Source organism: Bombina bombina, chromosome 9 (assembly GCF_027579735.1).
Source record: "Bombina bombina isolate aBomBom1 chromosome 9, aBomBom1.pri, whole genome shotgun sequence".
NCBI lineage: Eukaryota > Metazoa > Chordata > Amphibia > Anura > Bombinatoridae > Bombina > Bombina bombina.
In genome coordinates this window covers 27,615,841-27,634,248 of record NC_069507.1, presented here as the reverse complement: position 1 = coordinate 27,634,248, position 18,408 = coordinate 27,615,841, and the positions used below count along the sequence as shown (strand labels likewise).

Here is an 18,408-nt window from a genome sequence, read left to right as displayed (position 1 = left end):
GGCAGACTTGGTCTTCTAATCGTAACTTGGACATACGCAAACAAAATAAACTGAGATCCTTTGAAATTCTATTCCAGTACTTGTGGAACCTGATAATGTCAGTGCTGTAGCAAGTTAATTTTGTACTCCTCTTAAAGGGTCAGATCACTGTATGACAAGTACTGTAAAAGTTAAGGGATATTAAACGCAAATGTCATTCCCCAAAAATGTGTTTGTGTAGTAAACAGATCTGTTTTGCATAATTTTCCTGTAGTTTACCCATGAACATTTATGTTTTTCTAATGTCCCCAGAGAGTCTAAAGTGTAGCCTGCAAACGTGAGAGCTCTCATCCTGCAACATGGTACATAGTGATTGTTCTATCAGTTCAGGAGCTCATTTATATCTGTCCCTTATTTGACACAGTAAAGGTGATTAAAGAAACATACTCATAGATGTTTCAAGGGGTGTGTCCCTGGTCTGCAAAAGAAATGTAAAGTTTGACAAATTAACATTTTTTATTACAAACTTTTATTTATATAGATCTAGCAATACAATATAAAGAAAACACCTGTAGCATCAATTCATTTTGTTTACAGCTAGTACCAAGAAAACTATAATCAATCATTTGTTAAGAATATTTTCATTCCTCTGAATTCTTCATATTAATAAATAATGCTGTGTCATGTGCCTCTCTCCCTTCTGTCACATAACTGTGTGCGCCGCTCTCCTATCCTCTACCAGAACATTTGATATGTAAAGAATCACAATTCCCCTGCAGTCTATGCCGGTATCCAATTGCTTTTTCATGATATAATCTGCAGTGTTTTCCATAATACCTTTTTATTGGGGACACCACCCGGCTAAAATTTAAGATAAAATTAAATTTATTTAAATTTTTGTTGCACAAATTATCATTACATCAATTTATGTTAAGGTATGCAATGAATGTGTGCTTTGTATAGCTTACATAATATTTATAAATAACAAAGTTGTACACTGGCTATTTTATAATGCCACCCGGCTGGCAACATTTCCATGGTGAACATTGGTTTGACTTTCTCAAAAATGAAACTATTTGTTTTTGTACATGTAGTGGTTTTAATAAAAGGCTATCAATTTAATCGTACACATGTGGCCTCTGGATTTATTTCTTTTTTTGCATCAAACAGGTCCAGAATAACTTCAGACCATAATAGTTTTTCATTTCCTGCAATGTTTAAAGGGACACTGAACCCAATTTTTTTCTTTTGTGATTCAGACAGAGCAGCAATTTTAAGCAACTTTCTAATTTACTCCTTTTATCAAATTTTCTTCATTCTCTTGGTATCTTTATTTGAAAAGCAAGAATGTAAGTTTAGATGCCGGCCCATTTTTGGTTAACAACCTGGGTTGTTCTTGCTGATTGGTGGATAAATTCACCCACCAATAAACAAGTGCTGTCCAGGGTCTGAACCAAAAATTGGCTGGCTCCTTAGCTTAGATACCTTCTTTTTCAAATAAAGACAGCAAGAGAACAAAGACAAATTGATAATAGGAGTAAATTAGAAAGTTGCTTAAAATTGCTGCTGTATTTGAATCACAAAAGAAAATTGGGTTCAGTGTCGCTTTACATCTGTTTGCAAATCCAGAACCTTATGTCCAACCTCCCAACTAAAATCCATACATTGTAACTGAATAGTTTGCCCTTTCCCAAAAATACATCAACTTTTAGGAACACATTTTATAGAGGTAAATGTATCAAATTAATCTGTTGTCTAGAAGTCTTCAAGATCTAAAATTGCATTGTGCTCAAAAAGCAAAACATTTATGCAAACAGTATATAATAAATATACAATAGAAATAAACTTATAATAAATGTGCTTATATTTTATGTAAGTAAAAGTTTCCCTGCATAAATAAGAGTTATCGTCATAAGATCACAAGTTTCACAGATATTAAACCTGTTGTCATTTTTTATCTGTTCTTTTCCTTTTTTACTGCATTAGTTATGTGGGTGCTTTTAGATATTTTTATGTCTGTTTTTCAGGTTTCCACTTGAGTGCCACGGTGGTACCTCCACAAATGCTTTCTCCAAAGGGAGCTTACAATGTGGCAGTGATGTTTGATCGCTGCCGGATCACCTCCTGTAGCTGCACCTGTGGCGCTGGGGCCAAGTGGTGTTCACATGTTGTGGCTTTGTGTCTCTTTAGAATACACAATGTAAGTAGACCTCTCTTGTTTGTTTATATTAAAATACCAGAACAGCTGAGTTTTTTTTTATGTGCACTAAATTTTGGAACTTTGGGATTTAAAAAATAAATGTTTCAGTTTATGTCTATTATTAAATGTACATCTTTCTCTTGTTCCCCTTTGTTAAAGCGTATCTCCTTTCCATGAGAGCATACTGAGGTAGGTTTAGAAGTGTGCACCTGACTTGATCACTAGAAAGGTTGTTGAAAACCCTGCTGCCAGATAGTGCTCAGTGGTACAGAGCTACATTTTGACAAAGAAGACCACAAGGATGAGGAAGTTTGACAAAATAAATTAATTGGATTTTTTTCCCTTGTCCCTTTTAAAAGCGGTTTTAAGCCCTAGAATGTTTTTGTTCTTTTGAATAAACATTTATAAAGATTTATAACCACAGCTCCATCTTCTCTTTGTGCTATAGAATGTAAGCTCCCGAGTCCAGCTGTCCTGTTAATCATTTTATGTAAAGATGGTTTACAACTTACAGTAACTTAGGGCTCTCTACCCCTGATCTATGTAAATGTCTTCTGGTTATTGTACTATAGAACTGTAAACTTAATGTTGCTGCGCTTTATAAATAAACCATAATAATAATAGAATAGTCATCACAATCTGTACAACTGTATGTTTTGTAAAACCTGAGCTATAGAATGAATTTCTTTCCCAACAACAAATGTGACCGTCCTGAAATAAGTACATAGTATAATAAACATCTTAATAGTAATCTTAGTCTGGTGGTGTTATTTTAAAGGGACAAAAGTAAAAATGTAAATCAATTTCTCCAACATAGGTGTGTCCGGTCCACGGCGTCATCCTTACTTGTGGGATATTCTCTTCCCCAACAGGAAATGGCAAAGAGCCCAGCAAAGCTGGTCACATGATCCCTCCTAGGCTCCGCCTACCCCAGTCATTCTCTTTGCCGTTGTACAGGCAACATCTCCACGGAGATGGCTTAGAGTTTTTTAGTGTTTAACTGTAGTTTTTATTATTCAATCAAGAGTTTGTTATTTTGAAATAGTGCTGGTATGTACTATTTACTCAGAAACAGAAAAGAGATGAAGATTTCTGTTTGTATGAGGAAAATGATTTTAGCAACCGTCACTAAAATCCATGGCTGTTCCACACAGGACTGTTGAGAGCAATTAACTTCAGTTGGGGGAACAGTGAGCAGTCTCTTGCTGCTTGAGGTATGACACATTCTAACAAGACGATGTAATGCTGGAAGCTGTCATTTTCCCTATGGGATCCGGTAAGCCATGTTTATTACGATCGTAAATAAGGGCTTCACAAGGGCTTATCAAGACTGTAGACTTTTTCTGGGCTAAATCGATTCATTATTAACACATATTTAGCCTTGAGGAATCATTTTATTTGGGTATTTTGATATAATAATATCGGCAGGCACTGTTTTAGACACCTTATTCTTTAGGGGCTTTCCCAAAGCATAGGCAGAGCCTCATTTTCGCGCCGGTGTTGCGCACTTGTTTTTGAGAGGCATGGCATGCAGTCGCATGTGAGAGGAGCTCTGATACTTAGAAAAGACTTTCTGAAGGCGTCATTTGGTATCGTATTCCCCTTTGGGCTTGGTTGGGTCTCAGCAAAGCAGATACCAGGGACTGTAAAGGGGTTAAAGTTCAAAACGGCTCCGGTTCCGTTATTTTAAGGGTTAAAGCTTCCAAATTTGGTGTGCAATACTTTTAAGGCTTTAAGACACTGTGGTGAAAATTTGGTGAATTTTGAACAATTCCTTCATGTTTTTTCGCAATTGCAGTAATAAAGTGTGTTCAGTTTAAAATTTAAAGTGACAGTAACGGTTTTATTTTAAAACGTTTTTTGTACTTTGTTATCAAGTTTATGCCTGTTTAACATGTCTGAACTACCAGATAGACTGTGTTCTGAATGTGGGGAAGCCAGAATTCCTATTCATTTAAATAAATGTGATTTATGTGACAATGACAATGATGCCCAAGATGATTCCTCAAGTGAGGGGAGTAAGCATGGTACTGCATCATTCCCTCCTTCGTCTACACGAGTCTTGCCCACTCAGGAGGCCCCTAGTACATCTAGCGCGCCAATACTCCTTACTATGCAACAATTAACGGCTGTAATGGATAATTCTGTCAAAAACATTTTAGCCAAAATGAACACTTATCAGCGTAAGCGCGACTGCTCTGTTTTAGATACTGAAGAGCATGACGACGCTGATAATAATATTTCTGAAGGGCCCCTAACCCAGTCTGATGGGGCCAGGGAGGTTTTGTCTGAGGGAGAAATTACTGATTCAGGGAACATTTCTCAACAAGCTGAACCTGATGTGATTACATTTAAATTTAAGTTGGAACATCTCCGCATTCTGCTTAAGGAGGTATTATCCACTCTGGATGATTGTGACAAGTTGGTCATCCCAGAGAAACTATGTAAAATGGACAAGTTCCTAGAGGTGCCGGGGCTCCCAGAAGCTTTTCCTATACCCAAGCGGGTGGCGGACATTGTTAATAAAGAATGGGAAAGGCCCGGTATTCCTTTCGTCCCTCCCCCCATATTTAAAAAATTGTTTCCTATGGTCGACCCCAGAAAGGACTTATGGCAGACAGTCCCCAAGGTCTAGGGAGCGGTTTCCACTTTAAACAAACGCACCACTATACCCATAGAGGATAGTTGTGCTTTCAAAGATCCTATGGATAAAAAATTAGAAGGTTTGCTTAAAAAGATGTTTGTTCAGCAGGGTTACCTTCTACAACCAATTTCATGCGTTGTCCCTGTCGCTACAGCCGCATGTTTCTGGTTCGATGAGCTGATAAAGGCGGTCGATAGTGATTCTCCTCCTTATGAGGAGATTATGGACAGGATCAATGCTCTCAAATTGGCTAATTCTTTTACCCTAGACGCCACTTTGCAATTGGCTAGGTTAGCGGCTAAGAATTCTGGGTTTGCTATTGTGGCGCGCAGAGCGCTTTGGTTGAAATCTTGGTCGGCTGATGCGTCTTCCAAGAACAAGCTACTTAACATTCCTTTCAAGGGGAAAACGCTGTTTGGCCCTGACTTGAAAGAGATTATCTCTGATATCACTGGGGGTAAGGGCCACGCCCTTCCTCAGGATCGGCCTTTCAAGGCAAAAAATAAACCTAATTTTCGTCCCTTTCGTAGAAACGGACCAGCCCAAAGTGCTACGTCCTCTAAGCAAGAGGGTAATACTTCTCAAGCCAAGCCAGCTTGGAGACCAATGCAAGGCTGGAACAAGGGAAAGCAGGCCAAGAAACCTGCCACTGCTACCAAGACAGCATGAAATGTTGGCCCCCGATCCGGGACCGGATCTGGTGGGGGGCAGACTCTCTCTCTTCGCTCAGGCTTGGGCAAGAGATGTTCTGGATCCTTGGGCGCTAGAAATAGTCTCCCAAGGTTATCTTTTGGAATTCAAGGGGCTTCCCCCAAGGGGGAGGTTCCACAGGTCTCAGTTGTCTTCAGACCACATAAAAAGACAGGCATTCTTACATTGTGTAGAAGACCTGTTAAAAATGGGAGTGATTCATCCTGTTCCATTAAGAGAACAAGGGATGGGGTTCTACTCCAATCTGTTCATAGTTCCCAAAAAAGAGGGAACGTTCAGACCAATCTTAGATCTCAAGATCTTAAACAAGTTTCTCAAGGTTCCATCGTTCAAGATGGAAACCATTCGAACTATTCTTCCTTCCATCCAGGAAGGTCAATTCATGACCACGGTGGATTTAAAGGATGCGTATCTACATATTCCTATCCACAAGGAACATCATCGGTTCCTAAGGTTCGCATTCCTGGACAAGCATTACCAGTTTGTGGCGCTTCCTTTCGGATTAGCCACTGCTCCAAGGATTTTCACAAAGGTACTAGGGTCCCTTCTAGCTGTGCTAAGACCAAGGGGCATTGCTGTAGTACCTTACTTGGACGACATTCTGATTCAAGCGTCGTCCCTTCCTCAAGCAAAGGCTCACACGGACATAGTCCTGGCCTTTCTCAGATCTCACGGATGGAAAGTGAACGTGGAAAAGAGTTCTCTATCTCCGTCAACAAGGGTTCCCTTCTTGGGAACAATAATAGACTCCTTAGAAATGAGGATATTTCTGACAGAGGCCAGAAAAACAAAGCTTCTAGACTCTTGTCGGATACTTCATTCCGTTCCTCTTCCTTCCATAGCTCAGTGCATGGAAGTGATCGGGTTGATGGTAGCGGCAATGGACATAGTTCCTTTTGCGCGCATTCATCTAAGACCATTACAACTGTGCATGCTCAGTCAGTGGAATGGGGATTATACAGACTTGTCTCCGAAGATACAAGTAAATCAGAGGACCAGAGACTCACTCCGTTGGTGGCTGTCCCTGGACAACCTGTCACAAGGGATGACATTCCGCAGACCAGAGTGGGTCATTGTCACGACCGACGCCAGTCTGATGGGCTGGGGCGCGGTCTGGGGATCCCTGAAAGCTCAGGGTCTTTGGTCTCGGGAAGAATCTCTTCTACCGATAAATATTCTGGAACTGAGAGCGATATTCAATGCTCTCAAGGCTTGGCCTCAGCTAGCGAGGGCCAAGTTCATACGGTTTCAATCAGACAACATGACAACTGTTGCGTACATCAACCATCAGGGGGGAACAAGGAGTTCCCTAGCGATGGAAGAAGTGACCAAAATCATTCTATGGGCGGAGTCTCACTCCTGCCACCTGTCCGCTATCCACATCCCAGGAGTGGAAAATTGGGAAGCGGATTTTCTGAGTCGTCAGACATTGCATCCGGGGGAGTGGGAACTCCATCCGGAAATCTTTGCCCAAGTCACTCAGCTGTGGGGCATTCCAGACATGGATCTGATGGCCTCTCGTCAGAACTTCAAAGTTCCTTGCTACGGGTCCAGATCCAGGGATCCCAAGGCGGCTCTAGTGGATGCACTAGTAGCACCTTGGACCTTCAAACTAGCTTATGTGTTCCCGCCGTTTCCTCTCATCCCCAGGCTGGTAGCCAGGATCAATCAGGAGAGGGCGTCGGTGATCTTGATAGCTCCTGCGTGGCCACGCAGGACTTGGTATGCAGATCTGGTGAATATGTCATCGGCTCCACCTTGGAAGCTACCTTTGAGACGAGACCTACTTGTTCAGGGTCCGTTCGAACATCCGAACCTGGTTTCACTCCAGCTGACTGCTTGGAGATTGAACGCTTGATCTTATCGAAGCGAGGGTTCTCAGATTCTGTTATCGATACTCTTGTTCAGGCCAGAAAGCCTGTAACTAGAAAGATTTACCACAAAATTTGGAAAAAATATATCTGTTGGTGTGAATCTAAAGGATTCCCTTGGGACAAGGTTAAGATTCCTAAGATTCTATCCTTCCTTCAAGAAGGATTGGAAAAAGGATTATCTGCAAGTTCCCTGAAGGGACAGATTTCTGCCTTGTCTGTGTTACTTCACAAAAAGCTGGCAGCTGTGCCAGATGTTCAAGCCTTTGTTCAGGCTCTGGTTAGAATTAAGCCTGTTTACAAACCTTTGACTCCTCCTTGGAGTCTCAATTTAGTTCTTTCAGTTCTTCAGGGGGTTCCGTTTGAACCCTTACATTCCGTTGATATTAAGTTATTATCTTGGAAAGTTTTGTTTTTAGTTGCAATTTCTTCTGCTAGAAGAGTTTCAGAATTATCTGCTCTGCAGTGTTCTCCTCCTTATCTGGTGTTCCATGCAGATAAGGTGGTTTTACGTACTAAACCTGGGTTTCTTCCAAAAGTTGTTTCTAACAAAAACATTAACCAGGAGATTATCGTACCTTCTCTGTGTCCGAAACCAGTTTCAAAGAAGGAACGTTTGTTGCACAATTTGGATGTTGTTCGCGCTCTAAAATTCTATTTAGATGCTACAAAGGATTTTAGACAAACATCTTCCTTGTTTGTTGTTTATTCCGGTAAAAGGAGAGGTCAAAAAGCAACTTCTACCTCTCTCTCTTTTTGGATTAAAAGCATCATCAGATTGGCTTACGAGACTGCCGGACGGCAGCCTCCCGAAAGAATCACAGCTCATTCCACTAGGGCTGTGGCTTCCACATGGGCCTTCAAGAACGAGGCTTCTGTTGATCAGATATGTAGGGCAGCGACTTGGTCTTCACTGCACACTTTTACCAAATTTTACAAGTTTGATACTTTTGCTTCTTCTGAGGCTATTTTTGGGAGAAAGGTTTTGCAAACCGTGGTGCCTTCCATTTAGGTGACCTGATTTGCTCCCTCCCTTCATCCGTGTCCTAAAGCTTTGGTATTGGTTCCCACAAGTAAGGATGACGCCGTGGACCGGACACACCTATGTTGGAGAAAACAGAATTTATGTTTACCTGATAAATTACTTTCTCCAACGGTGTGTCCGGTCCACGGCCCGCCCTGGTTTTTTTAATCAGGTCTGATAATTTATTTTCTTTAACTACAGTCACCACGGTACCATATGGTTTCTCCTATGCAAATATTCCTCCTTAACGTCGGTCGAATGACTGGGGTAGGCGGAGCCTAGGAGGGATCATGTGACCAGCTTTGCTGGGCTCTTTGCCATTTCCTGTTGGGGAAGAGAATATCCCACAAGTAAGGATGACGCCGTGGACCGGACACACCGTTGGAGAAAGTAATTTATCAGGTAAACATAAATTCTGTTTTTTCTGCACTAATAAATATAGTTTGTTCTCTTGTTATCCTGTTTGTTAAACAGCATATCTAGGTAGGCTTAGGAGTGTGCACGAGTCTTCATCACTATATACCAGCAGTGTTTGTAACAATGGAACAATATTATACACTGCTGCTGTAATAGTGCCCATGAGCTAGAAAGTGCAATACGCAGAACATATGATGAGTTTTTTGGGTAGTAGCTACATATAAAAAGCATCCAGCTGCAGTGGTACTGAGACATTCTGTATGATCTGCATAAGGTTTAACAAGACATGATAGACGTGCTTTCCTTTGCTGGATATATATGTAGCTTTGGCCTTCCATATGGGTGTTAGATTTTTTTTGTCTGTTTTTGTTTCGAGTCTCTGTAAACACCTTTTAATTACAAGACTTTTGTGTAATGTTGCAACAAATTACAATATGCACGTAGTGTGAAAACATTCTGAATACATTAACACCTCATTGCAGTTGTCTTTCAGTGGCCAGACTCGCCCACCACTTGCCTAATAGGGAGGAGGCAATCCAACCTCAAGTAGACAAGGCTCATACCAATCATTTGTACTTTCAGATCTCAGGATTGGAAGATCTTCAATTATAGGAAATTTGAGCAAATTAAATAATGAAGATACATTGCAAAGGGATTTTTCATATGCATAATAAACATTATATATTGTATTGTATTGGGTACTTATAAAGCGCGGCTAATCACCCGTAAGGGTCTCAAGGCACTGCTCATTTTTATCGACCTCTGAAGGATGAAAGGCTGAGTGGATCTCGCCGGGGATCGAACCTGCAACCCTTGGGTTGCTACAAAGCTCAGCCACATGCTGAGCTATCTGTCCGGCTATATACATTTATCTCTGGATGTTTGGTGTCACTTTAGCGATTATGCGTTAGATTGGATAGCACAGACTAGATTGGCTGATACACTGCACAGTTTTGCTCACAGGCGCTTAGACAGTGAGCTGTAAGGAGCACTGAGTTGTCTGTCCGGGTATCTTATTCTCTGTTTGATTCCCGGTTTACCTCTCCCTCCCATACAAACAGGAGTGAGTGTTTGATGAACATACCAGAGCTGGCCTTAAAGCCAAATCCCTAAATTTATATTGTCAGGGAAAGGTCTGCTGCTTCCTTTTCACAACCGAAGCATAAAGCGCAGCTATTGCAAATGCTTCTCTTCCTGCAGAGCTATTGACCCATCTTCATCCTGTAACGAATGCGTATTGACCCCATTGACTCAGGTCAGTCAGTTATGTTCTTTAGGCCGTCCTAGAGCGCCTTGTTCCTCTGGCTTAGGGATTCAAGGGACTGCTGAGCCATCTGCCTCCGGGGGTCCTGTCCTCCGGGAGGCGAGTTCCCTACCGCTCCCTACTACTACTACCCAGGTTATGTGTTTCCCTCCTCGGAGGGTGAATTGTTCCCCCCGGAGGTTGTGGCACGTCTTTGCTTTTACATAATTTTGGCGCTTGCGCATCTACAAAATCCAGATGTTTATTTGCGATTGTGCTCGTGCCCGATTGCCCCAGGTCTCTCGGCGACTGGAGGGCATGTGCAGTTCCCTGCGGATGTAACTGTTCTTGAGTGTTGTGCCTTTGTGTTTTACTCATACACGTTTTTAAACTGTTTGGGGACCCTATCCTTCTCGTTATGGGACTCATCAGTCTCCTCTTTCGAATGCCTCACCTCGTTAGACATGGGGTATGAAGTAATCTCTTTTAAGTCTTGTTATCGAGATCCTTCCCAGTTTTGTTGGAAGAACAGGGTTTCTATTGAGCTGGTCCTGTGGATCTTTCTGTTCTTCTTGGGCGTTAACCCTCGGGTTGCCTGTTATTTTATTTTATCCGGTTATTTTCTTTTTCATACTATGTTTCCTGCAGGAACTTGAAAATCTCTGGGATCGATACTCGCTGTTTGCTTCTACAGAAGTTGTTCGGGACACGTTAGTCCCATGTTTGTCTGTTTTTCTTCCTCCCTCTCTGAGGGCGGATTTAGCCAGCTTCGCAGTTATGATCCTGTTTGCAGGCTGGTCCTGCTTGGGTTCTGATCTTCTGTCTCGTGGCTTATTCAGACACGTGGCGCCTATTATACCTTTCTGGTCAGGTTAGGGTGCTGAGTGCTCTTAACATTATTTGTTATTTGTTTTACTATTTTCAGCTAAGCATTCTCAAGAGGACTTGCGGGTCCGTGCGGCTCTCGGGACTGTTTCAGTCCTAAATAGCCGTTGCTCTGGTGACTGGGTCAGTGAATTTTGCTGCGTCATTCTCTGTTGTTTCCGATACCCTCAGAACCTAGAGTATTCCTCCCCACGTGGTGGGAAAATTAGAGGGTTTAGCGCCTTTTTTCGCCAGCGGGGCGGTGTTGCTTTAGGAAATTGTACTTTGTGGACTTGTTCCTTTAGTGGTTCTCTTCTTCATTGAGACCTCTTGGATTGTCTGTTTCTCCTTGGGATGGGTCGCGTTTGGGGGACTTGGATTCCCTTCAGGAGTTGGTTGTTCCTTTTTCGGGACATTAGACAGTGGGGTCCTTTTGGGCTCCGGTTTGGGGTCCTTTCCCAGTGTTGGGAATGCTCTGCATCTCTTTCTTGGGATAGAAGAGATTCTAGTGGTTTTCCACTCATATAGTTCAGGTATTGCCATCCAGGTGGCATCCAAACCCATGTTTTACTATTCTCTGACTTCGAATCTGAGGTGATGTGGAGCCTTGATGTTGCTCTGTTCGGTTGACTTGTCCTCACTGTTCCCCTTGTGCCTGAAGCTCGTGGCTAGCTGGACAGCTAGCTCAGCATACTAATGCTCTGTGGCTACTCTACACTGTTGCAATCTGAGGGTTGCTAGTTCGATCCCCGGGGAGGTCTACTCAGCCTTTCCTCCTTCCGAGGTTGATAAAATGAGCATTGCCTTGTGTCCCTTTCGGGGGGGATTAGCCGCACTTTTAAAGCACAATCATGTTAATGTTGCTTGGACGCCTGTTAGCTCTAGTGCCCTTTTATGGCCCTGGCTCTTTGGAGTGTTGGGCTCCTGCGAGGGGTGGTCTCTTCCCTTTGGGTTGGGACTTGCAAGGGCTTCTTGCTCTTATTATCCAGGTTATTCTGAATGGCGGGCGCCCCACCTTTGACAAAGCCGAAAGGCGAAACATGTCAGGGCAGCCGGAGACTCTGTCTCTTTTTTAACTTAAACAGTGGTGTGAATAGTTGAATGAATGTTTAATTAGAAAATATAACTTAAAACCAGTGTGTATGTGTGGATGAAAGACTCTTGAATATCCGATCTCAATGCTGTAATAAATTCCCAGATTAATTGGAGTACCAACACAATATTAACCACCGGACTATTATTAGTCAAAGCAATAGTCACTCCAGAACGAGCAGGGGCCCGGTGTTATATTGGGTATTTACTGTGAATACGCCCATTTATATTTCAGCCTGGAGTTAGCTTAGAAATCGTTTGACAGCCTACTATACAGATTATACTGTTAGGGTCTATGGTACAGCAGCGATACAAACATCCAGAGGTGTGCAATTTGGATCTATAATATAACTCGCACCAAGCACAATCACACTGTATCGACCTTGCACTTACCTAACTAATGTTATATCATATATATTTACTTAACAGTTAGTCTGAAAATCAAATCACATTTTACCTGACAGAGTACACCGTTAAGGTTTATGTCACAGTAGTGCCTTATATATTCAGTTGTGGTCACTTTGAATCCATAGTTAAACTTGCAGCAAGTACAATTATATTTTATCTAACTTGTACTAATCCATCTAGTGTTATATTGCAGAATCTAATTGGGGATCCCCAACAATTAGTGAGGTAATTATACAAATGCCCAATTTAGGACAACCCACGTTTCAAATAGGACATATATAGACAAACCTGCTGTTCCACACTGACGGTTACATTACATTACGTAGAAGATATTAAACCTATAAGAGCAATAACCCCACAGGAGTAAAACCCCTAAGATCGTTCTATTTCTCAATATAGTGGTACTATCTATATTATTTTATCATTGACAGAGATATCATAGATTCAGGGACTCCTATATCAAGAGAATTTGCTCTCGCAATAAAATATGGAAATTCATACTACACATAACAAATCTGATTATGTGGTCATCAGCCGAACCCAATTTAAAGGGGCACACTAGTAATACAAATATCCTCTCAAAATTTGATTTGGTCCTCAATGTAAATGTGCAAGTAAAACACCAGCAATTAAATATTTGTAAACCTGAATGTTGTACTACCCAAGCTAACAATTCCAGGGAATATTATACCATTTAATTTGTCTCTTTCTATTGTAAATAGTAGGGGCAATTTAATACTGGTACTCCAATGTGAACTCCATTATACATATTAGGAGCACCATATACTGGATCTCTAGGGAACTTCCATCTAGTAGCACTGGGACCATACACACCAGGCAGTTATTATTTCCTACAATTCTCTTCAAGAAGAGTCTATGTGCATATGTAATACATTAGTATTCCACGTTTATAATACACTACGTATTAACTCCAAGATTAATAAAGGGGGTGACTATACCATCAATGTTGGCAGAAGTCAGGAGAATGATTAAGCCTTTCATTATATAAATTGGTTACCCATTAACCAACCTTTATTTTACATTCTTTTACTCCTCTAGAGAACACACTGTGTTTTTTCCCACTTGGAAATTTTCTGTCCCAGTGGCAATTTCTGCCACGGGATTACATCCATTCACTCTCACACCTACTGTGGTTTTTAATTTTTTCACTCTTGTTTTAATTATACTATTAAATGTTAAGTTTTAATCCCCCATATATTTGAGCCTTTTTTCCCATGGTATAAGCAGTGATCACATCACCATGTGCTGTTTAGTGCTTTATATGTACATTCTTCTAATTGCTTTTGCAATTGGTATTCTCAGGTTTATTCTGGATTTTTCCCTGGGAGGTCTGTTTTTTTATATCAGATGAGGGATTTATGTTCCTGGAAGATTGTTTAATCTAAACATTTGTGGGGCCTGGGCTTCTTGTCCTGATCTTCCGGTGGTCGAGGGTTTTACTCAGCGTTTTCTCTTTGTGGATCCCACAGTGGGATGTTACCGGACCTTATGATTCTAGGACTGGCCTGGGGGTTCCAGTTTCTGGGGTACTTGGGCTTAGCCCTTGTTCTGGCTGTTATGTTTTACAACTTGGCCAGATTTACTGAGAGCCAGGGCTCCTTGGGGCTTGTCTTGTGCAGGACGAAACGGTTCCCTTGGGACAGCCAACTAACGTGACCTGATGGTGGGCTTTCCTGCCTAGCACGATGGTGTTTTAAGGAATTTCTCCGTTTTAGTCAGTGACGTGGCCTTGTGTCCTCTCGGTTTTTCTACGACTTCCTGTCTTATGGGCAGGTGTTTACTCTCCTCTTCAGGGGGCTTGGTGTCCTCCTTACGGAGGGGTGGTTCCTTTTTTAGGGGTTTCTCCTGTGTTCGGGAGGTTGGAGCAGATGTTTTATTTGGTAAGGGGTTTGGTCTGCTAATTGAGTTGTTCCTTTCCATCTGGGGAGCTGCTGGCTCTGCATTGAGACTTTGTCGGGAGGCTTTGCTAGATCCCTTGGGTCTATCGCCTGCTCGATTGTCTTTAGATTGAAGTGGCTGTGTCTCTAACACGGTTTTAGGGTTCATTTTGGTTCCCTGGCTTTCAGATCTGCCGCTGCTTGGACTGGTCTAGCTAGGTGTAAGATCTGAGATCTGTTATTCATCCTCAGGTCTTTGGGGTGACTGTGGACCATTTTTTTTTTAGAGGTTCTGTGCCTCTCCCCCTTTGTGATCTGTGAGTAGGCTTGGCCGCCTGGATTGCCTGGAGAGTGTCCTCTGTCTTGGAGGTTGGGCAATTTGCTATTTCGTTCGGCCGCCTCTTCCTTACGGATAGTATTGTCTCCCTGTCTTCCTACGGATGGCAGCATGTTACTGGACTCAGATGTTTATTCTGAGTTTGTTACTTGTAATTTTCTGTTTGCTCAGTCTCTGAGTTCTGACGTTTTGAGGAGTTTGTCTTCAGCTGTCTTTTTCGGTGCTGTTGCACGATACTTCGGGAGATGTTCTTCTCCTTGATGCCCGGTTGCTCCTTGGGGGTTGGGTGTTGTCTCCCCTTGTTCTCAGGATCCATTCGGGTCTCTGTGGACTTGGCCTTCCTTTTGTAGGTATTCTTATATCCCTTTATTCTTATGACACGATGAGTCCACGGATCATCTAATTACTATTGGGAATATCACTCCTGCCCAGCAGGAGGCGACAAAGAGCACCGCAGCAAAGCTGTTAAATATCACCTCTCTTCCCTCCCACCCCAGTCATTCTGGAAGAGCAAGGAAGTGGTAAAGTTAGGGAAAGGTTCTTCAAGCAGTGGTGCCTTCCGTTTAGGTTCCCTGTCTTCTCCTTCCCTTATCATCTGTGTACTCTAGCTTGGGTATTGATTCCCAATAGTAATTAGATGATCCGTGGACTCATCGTATCATTAGAAAGAAAAGAATATTTATACTTACCTGATAAATGTATTTACTTCTTGACACAATGAGTCCACGGCCTGCCCTGTTCTTAAAACAGGTTGTTGGTTTGTTACAAACTTCAGACACCTCTGCACCTTGTTGCTTTCTCTCCTTTACTTCGGTCGAATAACTGGGGTGGGAGGGAAGGGAGGTGATATTTAACAGCTTTGCTGTGGTGCTCTTTGCCGCCTCCTGCTGGGCAGGAGTGATATTCCCAATAATAATTAGATGATCCGTGGACTCATCGTGTCAAGAAAGAAATACATTTATCAGGTATGCATACATTTTTCTTTTTGCTGTACCTTTGGGTATCCCTTTGGCTTACCCTTGTCCTCTCCCTTTTGGGGATTTTGGTACTGTACTAGGAAGGGTTGTGTGGGGACCGACTGCTGGGCAACGGTTCTCCTAGAGGAGTGTTGGCTCAGTGCGTCTGCTTGCGGTCTCTAGTTATTCTTTGGGACTAGCTGTGGGTCAGTGTCCTTGGGGCCTTTTCCTTCTAGTTTTTTGCCCGGCTCCGACGAAGCGAAGTTTGGTTGGGTTGTGGTTTTTTCAGGCCTGGTGCCCTCAGAACGGGCCGCCTACTGTACCCTCCCGTCTTTGCATTTTGTGTCCTCTATAGCTCGGGTATTGTTTTCCCAAAAGTAATTAATGCAGCTGTGGACTCTTTCCATTTATGAAGAAAAACTTAAATTATGCTTACCTGATAATTTTCTTTTCTTCAGATAGAAAGAGTCCACAGCTCCCCACCCATGGTTTTTTTCTGTGGGGCGTCATTATTTTTTCTTCTTCTGGCACCTTTTCACCCTGGTATTTCTTCTACTGTTTTTTGTTCCTCAGCAGAATGACTGGGGGGTGAGGGAAGTGGGGGAGGTATTTAAGCCTTTGGCTGGTGGGTCTTTGCCTCCTCCTGGTGGCCAGGTTCTTATTTCCCAAAAGTAGTGAATGCAGCTGTGGACTCTTTCCATCTGAAGAAAAGAAAATTATCAGATAAGCATAATTTAAGTTTTTGTAGTTTTTACTTTTGTGCATATGGGACAAAAGCAGGCTGTGTATCTTGCTTGGTATCTGTCTTGCTGTGTTTCTTTATCTGTCTGTCAGCCTGTCTATCTCTCGGCCTCTATATATCTGTCCATCTGTCTCTATATATCTCACTATCTCTGTATATCTGTCTATCTATATTCGTCTCTATATATATATGTCCGTCTGTCTCTCTCTCTCTCTGTATGATGTATTTAGCTATATATCTGTGTGTATGTATGTGTATATATATATATATATATCCTATCTGTCTTTCTCTCTTATCTATCCTGTTTGTATATCTCATCTATCCTGTCTATCAATCTATTCATCGTTCTGTCTTTTTGTCAATCTATTTGTATGTCTGTCTCTATTTATCTGTTGTTTATATATCTATAGCTGTTAACCTTATCCATTTATTTTAACAAAACTGAGGCAAAGTTAATATTTCACAGTGGTCAAAACATGCAAAGCGTGCCGCTAGGCACTTGATCTTCTTTCACAAAGGAGTCTTGAAATCTATTAAATGATCTTCTTTATTGTACAAAAAGTAAAAAACACTTCTAGTTCAGCAAACACACTAATAACCATCACATAACCTGATGCGTTTCTCTTCCACTTTCTCAAAGATGAAGCGTATCCTGTCTGTCTGTCCCTCTAATCTCATGTAAAATATTGTAATATTTGTCATAAACAAGAATGCCTGTTTCATTGTTCAGTTTTCCCTATTGTATGTTTTCCTGTGTGTGGAAGTACTGGGTCATCTGAGTTCACTCTCTTGGTGCGTGCTGTGTGCAGATAAGAGAATTTCAGGGCAGGATTGCAGTTAGAGATTAGGAAACACATTTGTGCCTGGAGTTTACTGAGGTTGTTGCTCATCATCGCAGGAATTTGAGACATCTTACCCTTTTATTAGCTTTAATTAAAAAGGCAGAATCATTACTGGAATACCAATTACACTCACCAAAACCAGTACACTGCTGGTAGTTATCAAATGGAAAGTGAGAGTGCTGAACCCAGATTTATCTATCTCTCTCTATTTATCTCTAGCTCAATAGTTCCAGATGAATAAGATATTGCAGGGGCCGAGTAAAAACACTGCAGCCTCACTTATGAGATATAGCAATATGGTTTTAGCTAGAAATGGCCACATGTATATCTAGATATTCTAGAGGATTGTCTGTGAATCTTACGTTATCTGTCACCATCAGTGTTTGCAGATCCTCTCTCACTTATTCACAATGACAACTTCCTTACACGTGGGTGCAGATGAATAATTTAGAAGCCTTAATGAGCCGTATATAAATAAATATCAAACACACAAGTGATGATATATTTGCTAAATGTGTGAAGTGGCACAGGGGGAGATTTAGGTGCAGGGTACCCTTTATCTGCTGTTCTCCCTTCCTGAGCTCTGGATACTTTATTTACCCTCCCACAGAAACCCTAAAACACACAGTTTAGTTTTGCTTTTTTTTGTGGCCACAAAGACACTGGCACACATTTGTAATTGTGAACCTTCCCAGGGGCCACAAAAACTAGTGCACAGTGCCATGTAGCCCATGGGCACCAGTTGGCCAACCATGGTGTAGACCCTACTAATGGACAGACGAGCACCGAAGAAGAAAACAACGTCGTGTCTATCTCACTGTGGGGGTATATTTCAGTGAGTGTTAGTGACCAAAATGTTTTTATCCTTTTATTAAAAACTGGAATCTAGTAATAACATTAAAGAGACATAAAAATGGAAACAGAACATGATTGTGTTATAGCAGTTTATTAATGCACTGGTCCTCGCATATTACTGTGTTTTTAACCCCTGAAAAGGAGTTAAACAAATAGATATATAGCCGGAGCTGAAGACATCTAGTGAGCCAATGACAAGAGGCATATGTGTAGCCACCAATCAGCAGCTAGCAGCTCCTACTGCTGCTAAACCTTTCTAGGTATGCTTTTCAACAAACAATACCAATAGAAAAAGGTGAATGTGATAACAGAGCGTGTCAGTTAA

At 41.8% G+C, this 18,408-nt stretch overlaps 1 protein-coding gene across 2 annotated transcripts in view; it reads left to right on the top strand.

Moving 5' to 3' along the window:
• ZSWIM8 (zinc finger SWIM-type containing 8) overlaps nt 1-18,408 on the top strand; it is a 143,354-nt gene that overhangs the window by 50,642 nt on the left and 74,304 nt on the right. For both annotated transcript variants that reach the window (XM_053691997.1, XM_053691996.1), the window contains exon 4: nt 2,007-2,179. In XM_053691997.1, coding sequence (XP_053547972.1) covers nt 2,007-2,179 — 173 coding nt within the window. The remainder of the gene's footprint in view (nt 1-2,006; nt 2,180-18,408) is intronic.